General features: G+C 39.6%; 1 protein-coding gene across 3 annotated transcripts in view; it reads right to left on the bottom strand.

Moving 5' to 3' along the window:
• grm1b (glutamate receptor, metabotropic 1b) overlaps positions 1-15,907 on the bottom strand; it is a 24,082-nt gene extending 8,175 nt beyond the window's left edge. For 2 of the 3 annotated variants that reach the window (XM_071498709.1, XM_071498711.1), the window contains exons 1-6: positions 14,981-15,907; positions 11,704-11,953; positions 4,615-4,850; positions 4,338-4,352; positions 3,701-3,712; positions 375-621 (exon numbers count right to left, since the gene is read on the bottom strand). In XM_071498709.1, the coding sequence (XP_071354810.1) occupies positions 375-621; positions 3,701-3,712; positions 4,338-4,352; positions 4,615-4,850; positions 11,704-11,953; positions 14,981-15,689 (1,469 nt within the window). In that variant the 5' untranslated portion in view covers positions 15,690-15,907. The remainder of the gene's footprint in view (positions 1-374; positions 622-3,700; positions 3,713-4,337; positions 4,353-4,614; positions 4,851-11,703; positions 11,954-14,980) is intronic. The other variant, XM_071498710.1, reaches the window with a different exon arrangement.
• Between the last annotated feature and the right edge of the window lie 688 nt (positions 15,908-16,595).

Here is a 16,595-nt window from a genome sequence, read left to right on the forward strand (position 1 = left end):
GACAATGTTTGACAATTATTTTCTGTAATAATCAATTGATTGTTCAGTCTTTAAAAAGTCACAAACTGTTTGTTTTGTCTGACAAGAAATAGATATTCTTTCTACGTTTTTATTTTTTTTATTTTTCAAACTCCAGTTTCACAAAGTTTCCCTAGTCGTCTCTGGGTTTCACTCAGAGAGATCTGAGCTGGAAACTTGTAATGGAGGAGATAAAATTGGATCTGTGTTGCTCCAATTTCAACTGGTTTCTGATAGAGGCTGGTGTTGGTTGTAGGTCGCCTGCTGCTGCTTCCATTGCAGCGGTTAGAGTAAAACCAGGATTTTGAAGACTTACTACAGTATTTCAAGAAGAGCAAAAAGGAAGTGTGTTTTACCTCCCAGGAGAGTCCCCGTTCTCATCGAACCATATGTCCTCTCCAGAAACACCCGTGAAGGACGTCTTCAGGAGGAAGTCCAGTAAGTGGCTGCCATCAACAGGCTTCATGGCGTCACAGAGCCCCACGTGGCCGGGGCAGAGGTGAGTGTGCATGTCATGCAGCCCGTGCGCCATGGCGTAGATGGCGTTGATGACGAAGCCCATCTTGCTGTCTTGAACGTAGTTGTCCTCCAGACTTTCGTAACCTGTCCACACATGAGAGAGCGGTGAGGATTCATCTCCAGGAGGAAAAACCTTACGGGAGGTGCTTCATTGCTGCAAGCAGTAGCATGTTATGTGATTCAAGTCTTTTCTAAGCTTCAGGTGTACTGTACAGGTGTGTCTAGCATGATGTCACATATTACAAAGGAGTGATAGGGTGCTCACAGATGCATTCTGTGTTGTTATCCTGTGGATACAGGCAGGAAGCCACACGCCTCTCTGCCTCTGTGGGAGACTGCTTTAAAAGAACTGGAAGCCTCAGAAAACGGTTTCAAAGAAACCTTGTTACCATGGCAAGACTATCCATTTCTGCATTCATGAGTCAGGATTCAATTAGAGTTGGTCTAAAGCACTGTGCCACTCAGATTGTGTCTCCTGAAGCAGAAAAATAAAGCGACTGTTCTCATGTGTTTGGATCTCTTGTCTTCTGTGCGTATTGTTTTTCCTCAGACAAACACGATGAGCAAATGAGACAGAAAAATGAGTCGTATTTGGATACAAACACTGTGTGATGTTCAAACACACCCTATCAGTTCAGTGTAATGCAAGCTAGAAGCAGGGTAAGCATGTTTTTTTTAGTTGCTCTGTGTAAAACTAAGATGTCAGTGTCATTAGAAGGAGCTACACCATGCATTCAGTCCATTGGGTTGAAAACTTCTGTTGAAGATGATGTTTTCTTTTACTTTCTTTCTCTGTCCCTACAAAATAATTGCAATCGAAATGTTGCATCCTCTCTAGTTGTGGGCCAGCGCAGCAGCTCTCACTGTAATTCACACGTACATTTGGAGCACAATAGAATTAGCACTCTCTGCTCGTAATCGGACACTTGCACGTGGTCTATTATTGCTAATAGGAGTGAAAATGATGTGATACAATCTTTCCCCTGTCACTTGAGTCAGTTCCAAAATGTCCTTTTTAATATTTTATGCAAAAGAAGTGGAGCATGATGGAGCAACTGATAATGTGAAACCTGCTGGAGAAAGATACAGCGTGTTAAAATCTAACTGAATTTTCCCCTTGAGAATATTTAACATTTTTTACAGCATGCAGAATGTCATCTTTTTGTAAGGAACATGATGTGGTTTTTAGTGGTTTTGAATATTTAACATTAGCTGACCATTACATGAGGATTTGTTTATACTGTAACATGAACTCAGATGAGAGAAACTCCAGATTTTGCATTATTAAGCATTATCATTGTTGCATAAACATGTCATTTTATACACCTTATAGATCTAGTGTGTGTTACTGTTACATCGCTCTGCATATTATCAACATCTTAGACTGTGCTACAGTTTGAATGAGCCTTTGTTAATACTGGTACCTCTACAAGTTATTAGAAATAATGACTTCATGCAACAGGGGATGAAAACTTGTCATGGATCTTTTTTTACTTAAGTTTTCAGATTATCTCATAATTATTATTATTATTACTATATTTAGGTTTTTGTGACGATTCAGGATTTTTTTCAAAAATTGTTTCATAATATTCCAAAACAGAGGATTTTAGATCATTTTCATTATTTTCTTGTTATTTTGTCATTTTTGTATGACTTGAGTAAAACTCATCTGGCAGATATATTTGACCTTTTTTGTGTTATTATTATTATTTTTATTATTCTAGTATTCTGTCAGTGTTGTTCCCAAAGGAACGTTGCAAGCTTAGCATCAAACTTCATCCCTTTACTTGCCAAGAGCTGACTCCAGCAGTGGAAAGCAACTATCTTGTTTAGCTTCTATTTGTATCTCTTCTTGTGTTGTACTGGAGTTAGCCCCGTCGGACAGTCGTCACTTTCTGATACCGAGTCACTGTCGCGATCAGACTGCAGTAGTGCTTCGCAGAGGACGTATCATAACCTCTTTGTCTTCTAAACACAACAATGGCCGAAGCTCTTGCTAACACTAGGGAGTAAATAGCTGTTAATACTAATGTTGGCATTGTAGCAAAAAGCTCCTTTAATTAACTGCCAGATGGATTAAAGACAAGTTGTATTTTATTCTGCTTTCTACCACAATTTTGAAATAACACTGATCCAACTTCAAGTTTAAACATATAGAAAAGGATTGATGTGAGGATTTTGCCTTCTTGCGCTCTCTGTGTGCATTGTAGTTGTTGCATCCTGTACTGTTTGCCATAAATGTGTGTGTCTGTGTACATGGTTTGTGTTTTAAAGTGCTCTATAATTAAATTTGACCTTGACCTTGTTGCAGAATTTGTCAGTAACATTTTCAGCTGCTACATGTGTCCTTTTTTTTAAACTCTGCATAAATCAGGATTCACCTGCTGCACCCAACAACATTTAACTCTATGATCCGTGAGGCTGGCGATATTAATGAACACCGTTCACTGCTGGTGTGTTTGTGGCACTTGTGTTAAATCAAGAAGCGGTCGTTAAAAAGCAAACAAACACGTAAACAGTGAAGTCAGGTGGGTAGCAGCTGGGTGAGCGTCCGATGGGAGCTGCTGGTGATGACCTAGTTTAACAGCTCCTTGTCGTTGACGCACGCCTCACTCACTGAGCTGTGTGAGCGTCTGTCATGATGCAGTGTTGTCATGATGTCAGCATGCAAGCAGAGGACCTACTGCTGCACGTTGGGATTAGTTGGCTGCATGATAACTGATCCTTCTCTGTGTGTTACATGAATTCAACTGTGTGGTGAAATTATTTTCCAGTGCAAATTGGCTTCACTATTTCTGTGGCTACATGCAACTTCAGCCAAATCAGCCAGTTACCATCTCACTCAAATGTTATTGGGCTGTTTCATACGACTGTCTCAAGGCCAGGAAGGGTGTGAGAGCACAAGGTGAGAGCAGATAAGAGCCAATTGTTGGGCTCTCGCCGCAGTGTAACAAAAAAATAAATGAATAAAAACATCCCAATAGCTTCATATATTAGAGGTCAACTGAGATTAATGTGCATTTTAAGGAAAAAACAGTTATTAAGAATATAAATAGACAACTTGAATTATCCAAGCATCTGATAAAACCTTAATATCAGTCAACCTCTATGTATATTGCCAAAGTGAGGAGCTTTATGGTTCCATTCAGAGGGATTCACTCACCGTCTTGGAGTTCTATACCAAAAAAATAAATACAAATATAAATAATAAATGAAAAAAACCCAAAACAATAGAATAGGACAGCAACAGTAACTCTATCTCTATTTATAAGCCAATACTCTAATAATTGCTAAAATATGATGCTTTGTAGAAATTATTAAAAGCTTGAGGTATGTGCATAAAAAAGAAGAGAGGCTCTGTTCTCGGTATAAATAATGTGCAAACGCTGCAAAAGAAAAGATTAAATCAACTGCAGAAAGGAATGTGTGATGGCAAAAAGAAATTCACAGGAGAATCTTGAGAGCTGTCAACTGAAAAGTATGGTTTGATTTTTTTTTTTTTTTTGCTGCATGCATCATTTTATATTTACGTTTATCAATATTCTTACAGTAAAATAATTTCAAAATGTTTTTGAAAATAAGGGGTGCTTGAGAAAGCAGTGGTAATATCCTCATCAACCTAATATCTTAAAGATTGAAAACGTAAATATATAGGCTTGTATTTAAAAAAAGAAATATGTATGAGCAGTATGTAAAAATATGTTTTAGAAACATGCTTGTTGAGCATTGTTTCCTGAAACCAAGAACTTAAGCTAATGCACTGACTTTGCTCCTTCGTAAAAGAAAAGGATTTAATTTACCTAGAGCATCATCCTCTGTAAAGCCAAGAGTCACAGAAATGGACAATATGAAGAAATATGTGTTATTGGAGTGACTTAGAGAGAATTCTACCCTCTGGCAGTCTAATTCATAATTGAAGAGTGTGTTCCAGTTTACGGGGCCTTTCGGCATCGTCCTCTGGGCATTGCACACGTCAGAACAGTTCAAGAAGACAAGCTGATGTGCACAGTGGCGTTAAAATGTAAACCAGAGGAACTGCAGGAAACGTCATAATTGCCTGACGAGTTGTTCAGCTACCTGAGCAGTTCCGTGCATAATTCATGTTCTCTTGCGGGTGTCCGGGAAGGCGGCACTGAAAGCGGTACTGCCAGAACTCGGGGAACCACGGGTTGCGGGTGTTGGTGCTGAGCCTGAGCTTCAGGAAGTAGTCGTCGAAGGAGGAGACCTCTTCAGACTGCAGCTTCACTGTGATGCCGCCCACAGCCTCCTGTTCATACCCCTCAACCACCTCAACTCGGTCTGCCCAGCCGTCACTGCAGAGAGGAACACACTGCAATTAGTACCAGTGGATTGTGCGTCTCATATATTAATGTTATATACCAGTCACCAGCTAAGCATGTGTTTACCCAATGACCTTTGATAAATACTGAAGCTCATTCTCAATGCTTCTCTCTTTTCTAAAGATATTTCCAGAATCCTTAAAGACTCTACTAACCATCTTATGTTTGACGTAGACACTAGTTTGATCAAGTAATAACAACTCTTGACAGCTGTTTGATTTCTCGAGCCTTGACAGCCATGAATCTTGGAGTTACACTTGATCCTACCCTCTCTTTTGATCAGCACACTAAAGAAATCATCACCAAACTTCTGTCTTCTGCTGATGCAGAGACACTACTTCACACAACGCTTTCTTGGGTCGGCCACGTGCTAAAAGAACTAAAAGTCTTCAGATGGGTCAGAATGCTGCAGCTACAATTTTAATCAAAACAAGAAACTTTTACCATATTACACAAGTTTTTTTCCCAAGGGCTGTGGTACTGTGATGTATCTGGAGGCAAAGATGATCGTTTTTGCATTTTTGGAACAGCAGAGTGTTATGTAACAGCAAAGAAAATTCTACAACACCACTGGAAAACACCAGAACCACCTTCAGCACAACATTGACGAAATGATTTGTCAGGTGTCCAACAAATCTGGTCCCCCTCCATTACTTTGCTGGAAGAAGTCCATGTCAGTCTCAATGACAACTCTGACGTCTCTTTGGAGGTTGTGTGGCTCAGGTCCTATCTGTTGTCAGCACCTGGAAGTTGCTCGACATCCCCCCTGATTATATTCTGCATTATTGTTTAAAATCTATAATGTTCTATTATAATCTATTATGTTTCTCTATTCTACACATACAACATCTATTGAGTGCTAACAAAGGAGAGGCACAAACTGGGGTATGCAATTTAAGGATTACATACTTGTGAGCAGTCTGAGAGGTCTGTAAGATTTGGGTTTAAAAATCCCTTTCAAAACCAATAAAAAAATAGAGACAAGGCTGGGTAAAAACCCAGGGTCTGGCTGGACCGCGTCAGGTTTGCTGCCCAGTGTCAGCTGGTTTCAGCCCTTTGTCTGTTTGCTGTCTCCTACTCTCGGTGCTCAGATATACAGTATTTCAATAAAACCAAACTCCCAATAAAACTGTTCTCATTTACATGTTGTTCTGTTTCTGTTGTCAGACAACAGATCAAGTTTGAAATAGTGAATATGGAACATTAATACTACATGTTAACTTCCAAGACATTTCCAAGCTGATCTGCTGCTGCTCAAATCCAGATTTTATAACTGCGTCATTGTCTGACAAAACCACCAAACACATAAGTCAAAGACAAAGACTGCTGTGATTTTAGCTAGTTTTACTTGTAAAATGATCACTCAGAGAGAAAGGTACAGGCTTATTCATGCCAGCTGCCTTAGCATAGAGAGGTGTGCCTATGGAGGGAGGGTCTTCTACAGAAAGTAGCTACGGTTTGATTTCTCAAAACCTTAAATTTCTCAGGGTGTTCTGGTTGCTGTAAAAAAAAAAACAACAGAAAAAGTTGCTAAAGGGGCCTGACAAGATGAAAAATCTAGCAACAAGAGTGCTAACATTGCCTGTTTGTGCCATTTTGAAAGAGCAATAACCAATGAGAAAACTCCAACACTCAGCTGGCCGACCAATGGTGCAACTTCATCACTCAGTCAGTCAGTCAGCATCATTTACGTCATAGGGCTGATGCTGCTGTTGCCGTCCAGCCAAAAATAAAACTACATAGTTGTCAGGATTTCAACAGCTCCTGTAAAGTATGAATTTTTGACATAGAAGATTTTTTACTCTAACAACATCTGAAAATAAGATGAAAACTTTAAAAATCAGCATCTGCCCAAAGGAAAACAACACGTTCTTGTTTTATGACGTTGCTGCCTCATAAACCAGGCTCAGACTGCATCCTGCAGAAAGCTTCTCCCTTTTGTTTCCCTGACTTTGTTTCCCTCTCAGCCTCCCTGCTGAGGGGCGTGGAGAGCTCGCTGTACTTGCCAAAGGAAAAAAAAAAAAAAGTCCACAGACACAATCACAAGTCCAGTGAGAATTCACAGATCAGTACTGCAGCAGACAATCTGCCCCGGAGAGAACCAGCTCCCACCCATACACACAGACGCTGATTCTTTTGTGTCTACACTGGCCACAGTTTGTATTTATGCTTTACGTGATTGGCTATTTGAAAGTCAATTCTGCATTTAATCTTCACACAAAACACCACACTGATGAGACAAAAGCTATTGTATAATGCTTCAGATTTGAATCATAGCCTAAAAAAAAAAAACAAAAAAAAAAACGCCCTTCATTTGAGTTGCAAATGCTTCTTGGGTATTTTTAAAGCAGCATTATGCAGTGTGGGATCAAATCTGTGAAGCATATACGTGATAGCCTACTGTACCTCTATGAGTGATAAATGAAGGAGGAGAGCTGGGGACATGGAGGCCTTAAATATCATCATTCCAAGGATGATCTGACATTGAAAGCAGCTCCACAGCAACACTGTGAATAAGATAAAACCTCACACTTCTTCCTTTTGGCAAAAGAAGGAATGCTGAAAGTGAACCAGCCATGTCCACCTCAAATTAATTACAAAATATGCATTCTACCATCTTAAAAAACATAGCAAGCATCAGACATGTCCAGGCAGGACAGTAACTGATCCATGCTTTCAATTCCTGCAGGTGAAATTACTGTAATGGTCTTTTGTTACGTCTCCTCCAGACAACTCTGAGACAACTTCAGCTCATGTAGAAACCTGCTGCTGGACTACTCACAGAGACCAAGGAAAGTGAACACATCACATCAGTTCTCAGGTCTCTTCACTGTCTCCCAGTGTGTCAGAGAATAGAGTTTTAAGTAGCGCTGCTTGTCTATAAATCTCTCTGACTGTCTTTTACCACATGAACCCACTCAGCCTCTCAGGTCGTCAGGTAGAGGGCTGCTAGCTGTTCCCAGGGTGCAAACTAAATGTAGCAGCATTTAGTTTCTGTGCAGTGCAGAGCTGGAACAAACCTCCAGAGGATATAAGACCTGCTCCGACTTTGAACACCTTAAAATCCAGGTTCAAAACTTTGATGTTCTGCACTGTCTTTGGCTGAAACTTAAATGTTCATAATGAACCATTTTGACATCCTACACTGTATTCATGCCTCTGTTGACTTGACTTTGACTTCCTTTAATGTATTTTAAAGACCCCCTTAAATGAAAATCAAGGTTTTAACCTTGTTAACATGTCCATGTGATGTTTTTTTAATATAATACAAGACATTTCATGAGCAAAATAAACAGTCAACGCCATTCAGTCTCATAAAAATGGATTCAGACAACCAGGGATTCGTACTTCACATAACTCACAGAACCAATCCCACCAAGATGCAGGGATGGGGGGCAGGCAAAAATAAACCTGAAACCTTGTCAGTACAGAGTGCCACAGTTTGCTATAGCAAAACTACTAACACTGTGTCAGCCACTGCCAGTTGCGAGCTAACAAAAAGCATCATCAAATAAAATATGCTAACTATGCTAGCTATGCTAACCCTAACCCCACAAACACAATCCTTATCTGAGCCTGGGCCTGACTGAGGCTCAAACATGTAGCTAAGTCTCTCTGATGTTTCCTCTGCACCACTGAAGCCTTGTCTGTACAGAGAGCAAGAGTTTATATTAGCACAGCCGCTAACACTGTGTCAGCCACTGCCAGCATAACTATGCTTAGCATTTTAATACGTCTTCTAGTCGCCAATTTTGTATCAACACCTCCTGAGTCTGGGTCTGACTGAGGCTCAAACCTGTGGCTGAGTCTCCACTAACCTTCTTTATTATCTCTGCTGTTTCACCTGTCAACCCGGCGCAAGCAGAGGTGGGCGGGGCCCTGATCCAGATTCCTCAATGAGGAAGTAAGAGTAGATATGCTTACAGCCCCCGTTTTCGATTGTTTCTTTTCCAACAGAGTTGGAAAACCATTTAAAACAAAAAATCATGTCTGGAGAGGAACTTAAATTTGCATATCTATGTTTTTACTGGTGCTGTTTTTGTGGCATTCTTTCTTCCTATGGTTTTAATCTAAAGCACTTTGAATTGTGTCTGTGTATTAAATGTGATGTACAAATAAACTTGTGTTGCCATTTTGGCCAACCAGAGGCTAATCTTCATGCACTTCATTACAAAATTCTTATTAAATGTGAAAACTGAATCTTATCTTATCTAACACAAAGAACTACAAAGCCAATGCCAACAGTAGGTTTATACTAACATACTGTATATTTTTGCTGATTGACAGATCCAATATAAAAGAGAAATTTAGTTCAGACATTCATGGACCCAGAATTTTTACTTTTTTATTTCTTTTATTTATTTAATGTTTAATTGTATATGAACAAGTATATAGCATGTTAGACTGTGAGTATAACCTCTAGTTTCTACATGTTTGTGATTTGATCAAATGCTGTTTCAGAGGCTTTTCCACCCTGCAAAGAGAGATAAAATCTGGAGGAACACAATGAATCTTTGTATACAAAAGGGAATAATTAAAATGCACCAACTGCAGTTCATCAGCAGGACAAAAATACCAGTTACCAGCCTCAGAAACCGAAGGTAGCAGCACGTTTGGCTTGGCTGGCACCTCAAGAATGAACTGACAATGACTGTCCAGTGTGACAGTATCAACAGTACCTGGCCATCTGCTTCTCAGCATCACACTCCCCCCAGTCCAACACTCTGAGCGCCAAGAACCTACAGCTCTGACGTCAACACACGCACGTACTGTACAGATTTACACATTTAGCCCAAAATACAAATCTGATATTTCTCATTTATGAATCATTTCACTGAGGCATTATTGAAAGATTGCGTATGAAATCCTAGCACAGAGTATTTATTACATCTGAATTATGTTTTCATGAAATAATTAATCTTAGGGGAGGACGTTTTCAAAGCAATACAGATCAGGAGTCAAGCGTTTGCAAGTCAAGCAGAGATTCGTAAAACTGATTTGTTCTTTTATCATTTCCAAAGCGATGGGAGCTGCACTTGAGAGTTGATCAAATGAGTTGTCTGTTGTTTGAGATGTGTGGGATCTGTGGAGTGAGAACAGCCATTTCTTTCATCCTCCACACAGCAGAAGATGGATGGCTGATGACCAGCACCTCGGGCGTCTCGATTGGCCCGTTGCACAGGCCTGCATGTGTTCACTTGCTGCATTGCTCTAAAAAACATTTTCCTTTTTCAGTAGTCTCCTTGACCCAGAAACACACACACACACACACACACACACTGCTCTACCAAACTCACGTCCTCTTTATCTTCCGTGGAGATTTTAGCAGCAGTACAAAATTTAAGTGGAAGGGGTAAGAGCAAGTTTAGGCTTGAAGACGCCCTATTTTTTTCATACATACATTTCATCATGTGGGATTTCAGAAAGAGGTCTGGAGTCCTTTTCATCAGCCTTTGTGAATAAAGCAGCCACACATTAATGAACCGATTCTCAGTAAATTAACCGTAGTGAGCTTTTATCGTAGCCTCGTTTCAGGTGCTGCAGCTACTCCTAACAGGACTTGAGATGAGCTGAGTCTCCATAAAGAGGGAATGTCTGGTGTAAGTGCTGATATGAGCTTTGATGTTCACTACGCCACATTCCCCAGCTTATGCTGGAGGTGCTGTCCCATATTAGCCCATCCTGCCTGTGATCTGACAGGGAGAGGGAGAGCTCACTGCATGGATGCATTATTCATTACTGAGCCTGACTCAAAGCATCTTCTGCTTTCAGAGGAACTCTACTCCGGGTAGGAAAAAAAAAAAAGAATATTTTGGTTCCATATGAATTTTGTGTATATCATCCATCCTGAGAGTAGCTAAATATTATAACAGAGAATTCAGCATCTGTAATTCCCTCACAGAATTATGGTGCAATTTGTGTGTACAATGTACTATTTATTCATAATCTCATTTCATGTTTTCATGTGTTTAAATTTTTATTATCATGAGGTTTATAATTACTTATGTTTTATCCTGAGTGATTTATTTATTATGCAATTTGTATACCACTTTGAACTGCCACTGTATGTGAAATGTGTGGCATAAATAAATTACCCTACTTTAGTTTAATGAATTTACTGCATAATTATAAAGTTAAACAATAGCATCAAAAGCTCCAGAACAGCTACTAAATGGACCTTGGGGTAAGATTATTTTGTCAACTTTTGTTTCAATCTATATTTTAATCTAAACTTTAAAGCTGCTGTGAAGGAAAAAGGCCATAAAGGGCTAAGAAAATGGAAATCACAACTTCATTTAGTGACATAATCAAAAGCTCCAGTTACTAAATGGACTTTGTGGTGAGATTGTTTCATCAGATACCTTCATCTTTGTTATTGCCACAAAAACATGTTGAGATGGTTTCCAAGGTCAAGAATCAATTTTTAATCAGAATTTTTAAGCCAAGATGGAAGAAAAGCCTTTCAAGAACTTTGAACATGTGCAACACAACAACTGTGCAAAGGAGGAAGATTATGTGATGCAATTGAAAGTTCAAGTTACTAAGTGGACCTTGTGGTGAAATTGTTTTGTCAACTATCATCATTAGTGTTGCAAATGCCATCAAAAATGTGTCACTGAGTTTTTCTCCTGTTTCGTACTTAGTTGATCATTACTTTGTTTGAGTTTCATTTCTCTTCAAAACCTTTGAAAAACCAACTGCAGCACTGAGAGAAAGAATTCTTTTCATCTTCCTGTAAAGAAAGTTTGAGAACTTATGTTCTTTTCATCCAAAAAAACATGACAGACAAACTAAACCCCCTGTGGGAAAACATTCTCTAACAAACCTGCCAATTAGGAGGAACTCTCCAGCTACTCCGAGCCGTCTCATGGCCATGAGCAGCCCTCGGACTGTCATGCCCTCACAGAAGCAGACAACAACTCGGGCTTTGGGCAGACGCTCCCGCAGCTTCCTCAGCAGCCTGTCGAAGTGCTTCTCGCCAGCGTTGCTGTAGATCTTGTCAGAATGGGCGATGCAGATGCCTTCCTGTGAGGCGAGCTCTTTGAACACTTCCATCCCACTTTCACCGTAGTTACCTGAGAAAGACAAGAGGAGCTGTCAGGGGAGATTCATTCACAGGAGGAAGGGAAGAATCAGTGGGTTTTGATTTATAAATTCACTCTGGCTTCAGTTTTTCATATTGTTTAAATGTCAGACAGTTTTCTTAAAACACACATCTCTTCCTTTAGCATTTAAGTGGTCCGTTGTGTCTCCAGAGTTCTTTTTATGGAATCAAGAGCAGTACAACTGGAGCAAACAGGCTGAAGGTGACCTCAGCAGCACTTTCTGAGGACGAGAGGAGCACTTGTCACATTTAGGTTGCCTGATCAAACATCCACAATCAGCACTGTATCGATTGATAAAAGCCAACAAATGACTTGAAATAACTTAATTCAGCCTGGACGCTTTCTGCCTCTGAAACCTCTTATATATATGGCACTTATTTTATTGTGCCCTCGCCCAGTGTCAGCTGGGATTGGCTCATGATCCTCACGACCCTAAAAGGATAGGCTGTTTGGTTAATGAATTATTTTGTTTCCAAGACAAATACAGATTATCAACACAGTAAACAAAAAAGGTTTGCCAGGATTTGATTAGATTTTTATCAGGTCGTCACAAGCTCCTGTTGCCTCAATTAAAAAAAAAACGATGAGAGATTTGTAACGGCTGCTTCACGGGTACGTCAGGTATACATGTCACGTTTGACTCTTGCTCATGTGGGAGGCATCTCAATTATTGTAAACTTTGCTTAGATTTATAGATCCTCTTCCATGCTTATAAAACACATTTTCAGTGTGTTATCTTGCATTATTTGTTTTTATTACATAAAATATGTTGACAAGTAATGCAAACGTTTTTCAAATTAGATCCAAGGGTGGGGGGGGAATAACATTTTATAGTGTAGCTGCAGAGTGTCAGATTAAATGAAGGTTGCCTTATCAATTAATCTGGCCACTGATTTCTAGATTAAGTGATTAATTGTTTTGTCCACACAAAGTCCTGCTTTGTCCCACTAACAGTCCAAAAATCTAAGATTTATAGTTTACTCTCATACAAAATAGAGAGAGAAAAGCAGCCATTCCTCACATCTGAGAAGCTGAAAACAGAACATTTGGTATTTTTGCTTGAAAAATTATTGAAATGATTAATCAACTAAATAGCTGCCATTTAATTTCCTGACAACTGACGAATTGATTACTAAGTTACTGTTTCAGCTCTTGCAACAGGATCTGATACCTGCAGCAAATTAATACTAATTATACTAATACTAATTAATACTGCTGGCAATAGTGAAAAAGAAAAGAAAAGAAAAGAAAAAATGCAAAGGCTTGTATTGTTGTATCTTTATAATATGAAATTGCTCTTCATGGTCTTTGATGCAAAAAAGGAACCCTACATTTTCCACAAAAACCAGACTTCACAAAGGATCATGGAGAACACCAGTTTCTGTTTCCTTCTCTGAAGTTGTCCTTTACTGATGACTTATACTGATGATGGGAATGAGGCTCACAAAAGAGAACACAACTGTCTGCAGCCACCTGCTGTTTGCACTGCAGTCTACACAATGTCATACACAAGATATAACATCTGTTACATTATTGCAGCAAAATCCAACAATTCTGATTAAATCACAGCTGAGATACAACTTATAGATGGTTAAGAGCCCCTGATTTCTATGATGGACCTTCTGTCTTCTTGTCTTAAATTTCCTGTTTGCTGCCATGTTACTGCCAAATGAATTTAAAAAAATTAAATTAAATTTTAAAAAAAACAAAACACTGAGAAGATATGACTGTTAATTCATGAATCCATTGATTTTACACAGAAAAACATTTGCATTTTTTGGATCTGGATAAAGCTTTCCAAAATTCATCAAGACTATGTATAAACCTAGTATAAATTCAACAATATAGATGCTATTTTCAACACTTTGTTGGCACAGTGGTGGTGTGAACTGTAGGCTTGGGGCTACGCCTCTTGTTACGGGCAGTGACCCAGCTGCCCTGGCTTCCGGGGTGCTTGGGAGCTGCCAGCGAGTGGAGCAGCACTTCTAATTCACTGAGCCTTGCCTAAAGTACGTTTATTACATGAACCATTATCACTAAAGGAGGCAGAGGAGTAACTAAACATAAGACGCACCATGAAAGAGAAAGACAGAAAGTGAAGGGGGAGAGAGAAAACCCATTGGTAACTGCACTGGTAACAGAAAACAACAGAAATACCAAAAAATCAGAAATGAGACAATAAACTTATTGCAGCACGTCAGCAAAGCAATAAAACCTTGATAAGAAATAAAGTGTTTCTGTCCACTGAAATGTTAGAGGGCTTTTAATTTGAAACGGTTACGGAGTTGAGTTTGTATTAATACATAATGCAGTAACTTTAACAGGGCAAAGGGGAGTGGACCAAAACAAGGCTTAGTACTAAAATACTCGTGTGACCAACTGTACATATCATACAGAGGAAATTAGAAATAAACGCCTGCCTCCAATACAAACCTGCCTCACAGGCTGTTACCTTATACAGTTAAGATAAAGGCCTGGGTCACTATTAGAGGAAATATGGTCTTTGAAAACTGTTGTGGATTTGCTGTAAACGGCCCCTGATGATGTAATAAAAACTGTTTGTGCCAAATCATTTTAAAAGAGCAAACGACGATTGGGAAAAGTCCAACCAATGGTGTAACTTCATCACTCAACTCAACTCTATCACTCAGTCAGTCAGTCATTTGGGCCAGTTGTAGCCCTGGCCTATGATTGGTACAGCCAAAAGATATAACCCTGGTGATGTCATCAGCGTTAATGGGTTGGAGATTTAGGTTTTATACCAGGAAGTCTGCTTTACAGAATGGAGTTGTAAGGTTTGAGGGTCTACTGTCTAATTAAAGAGGTAATTGAGTTGCATGATGGCAAATCTAAGAGCCATTGTCTTTTAAGCTTGATTCATGCTTAAGCTACCTTTGCATCTGCTGCTTCAAGTTCGGACTTCTTTTAGAAAAATCATCTCTTGTGAACTCCTCACCTTTATGGACATGCAATACTACATCAAGAAATATGTCTTACCCTCTGTGTGCACTGCAGACACATAGGTCCAGTTGTATCGTTTGACAATGTCCAAGAGGGCCCTGGCTTGAAGGGTGTCTGAGGGCACCACCCTGAGGAAGTACTTGAATAAAGTCTTGTCACTGAGGTCAATACTGGTTGCAGAATAGGCAATCTGAGGGATGTTGAACAACTGTAGGAGGTTTTGGACTTGAATTGCAACAGAGCTGGAGCCAGGCCCAATGACCCCTGCAATGGGCTTCTTGGTTGGTGGAGGCTGACTGGAAGGGACCCCCTCGATGCACCACCTGGAGCCGTCCTTGTCATCCCTGATGGAGATGAGCGAGTCTCGTATGAACTCGATGCTCTGCTCCAAAGCCACAGAGGAATGCCAGCAGGAGTCCCTGATCTCACAGCCCAAGGTGATGTTGGGCAACAGGTTTGGGTCCGAGTTAATCCGATCCAGGGTGTGGAACATGGCCTCCACTCTTTGGATGCCGTACTGTTCGCGGACCTCCCCACATTTCCTCTCTGCCACCTTCTCAGCTGATGGTTGGTGGTGAACAGAGAAGAGGGCACCAATTATAATATCCCCGTCCATCCTCGCCACCAGGCGAGAGGCAGAACTCGGCACCACTGACCTCTCATACTTGCCTTTGGACAACACGAATGCCTCAAATAGTAAAACAGGCAAGTACAAAATGGCAGTCAGGTAAATCATATTCGACATTGTGCCACAGGAGATGAATGTAGAATCATGTCCACTTGGCCATAATGGAGGTCCATCAATCCTCTGCTGATGAAATGGCAACTAACTCAGCTGTTTCTCCTTCACTGTTGTCACCCTGTGTGTGAAACAAGGGGCAATTAATTCCTATTTTTGCTGCAGTGATAAGTTCATTAATGAACTTGTTGATCAACCAAAAATTTGCAACTATAGTATTTTGATGATCAGTTAATCATTACCTTTACTTTCTCTTGTGTCATAGGAAACTGAATATCTTTTGATTGATTAAAAATGTCATATTGAGCTGGTTGTTGCTCGTCCATGACAAATTCACCTTGTAGGAGGCCCTGGGGCAAAATTTTGTTGTTGAGCCTTTATTGACCCCCGCGATACACTGTATTCAAGAGCTGACATAACTGCCAGAAAATTAATAGGTGGCAAGTTTGATAATTGATACATTTAAGTCTTTTTATTTAAATGCCAAAATAAATAAATAAATACATACCACTTGTTCCAACCTCCCAAATGTGAATATTTTCCAGTTTCTCAGTTTGCTATGACAGTAAACTCATAATAGTGATGATGATAGTAAACTCAATAATGACAGGCTTTTCTCATCAGTTTCTTACATTGTATACACTGAAAAATCAATTGATTTAACTATTGAAGAAATTTATAATGAAATAATTATATTTTATATTTTTGGATAATATATTATTATAGAATAATGTGACCTTTGCTCAAGGTTTTCACATAGAAGATAAGGAGAAGCAATTTGATAAACCACAACTTTACAACAAAAAAGTGACAAATATAAATTAAATATATATGCATGCATGGGGATTTTGGGGCCCCAGGGTGTGTGGGGCCTCTGGGTAGTTTCCCAACTTTCTAAAATGTTAAGATAGA

This window comes from Trachinotus anak, unplaced genomic scaffold, assembly GCF_046630095.1.
Source record: "Trachinotus anak isolate AG129_WGS33_773 ecotype Australia unplaced genomic scaffold, CSIRO_AGI_Tana_v1 ptg000015l, whole genome shotgun sequence".
Lineage (NCBI taxonomy): Eukaryota > Metazoa > Chordata > Actinopteri > Carangiformes > Carangidae > Trachinotus > Trachinotus anak.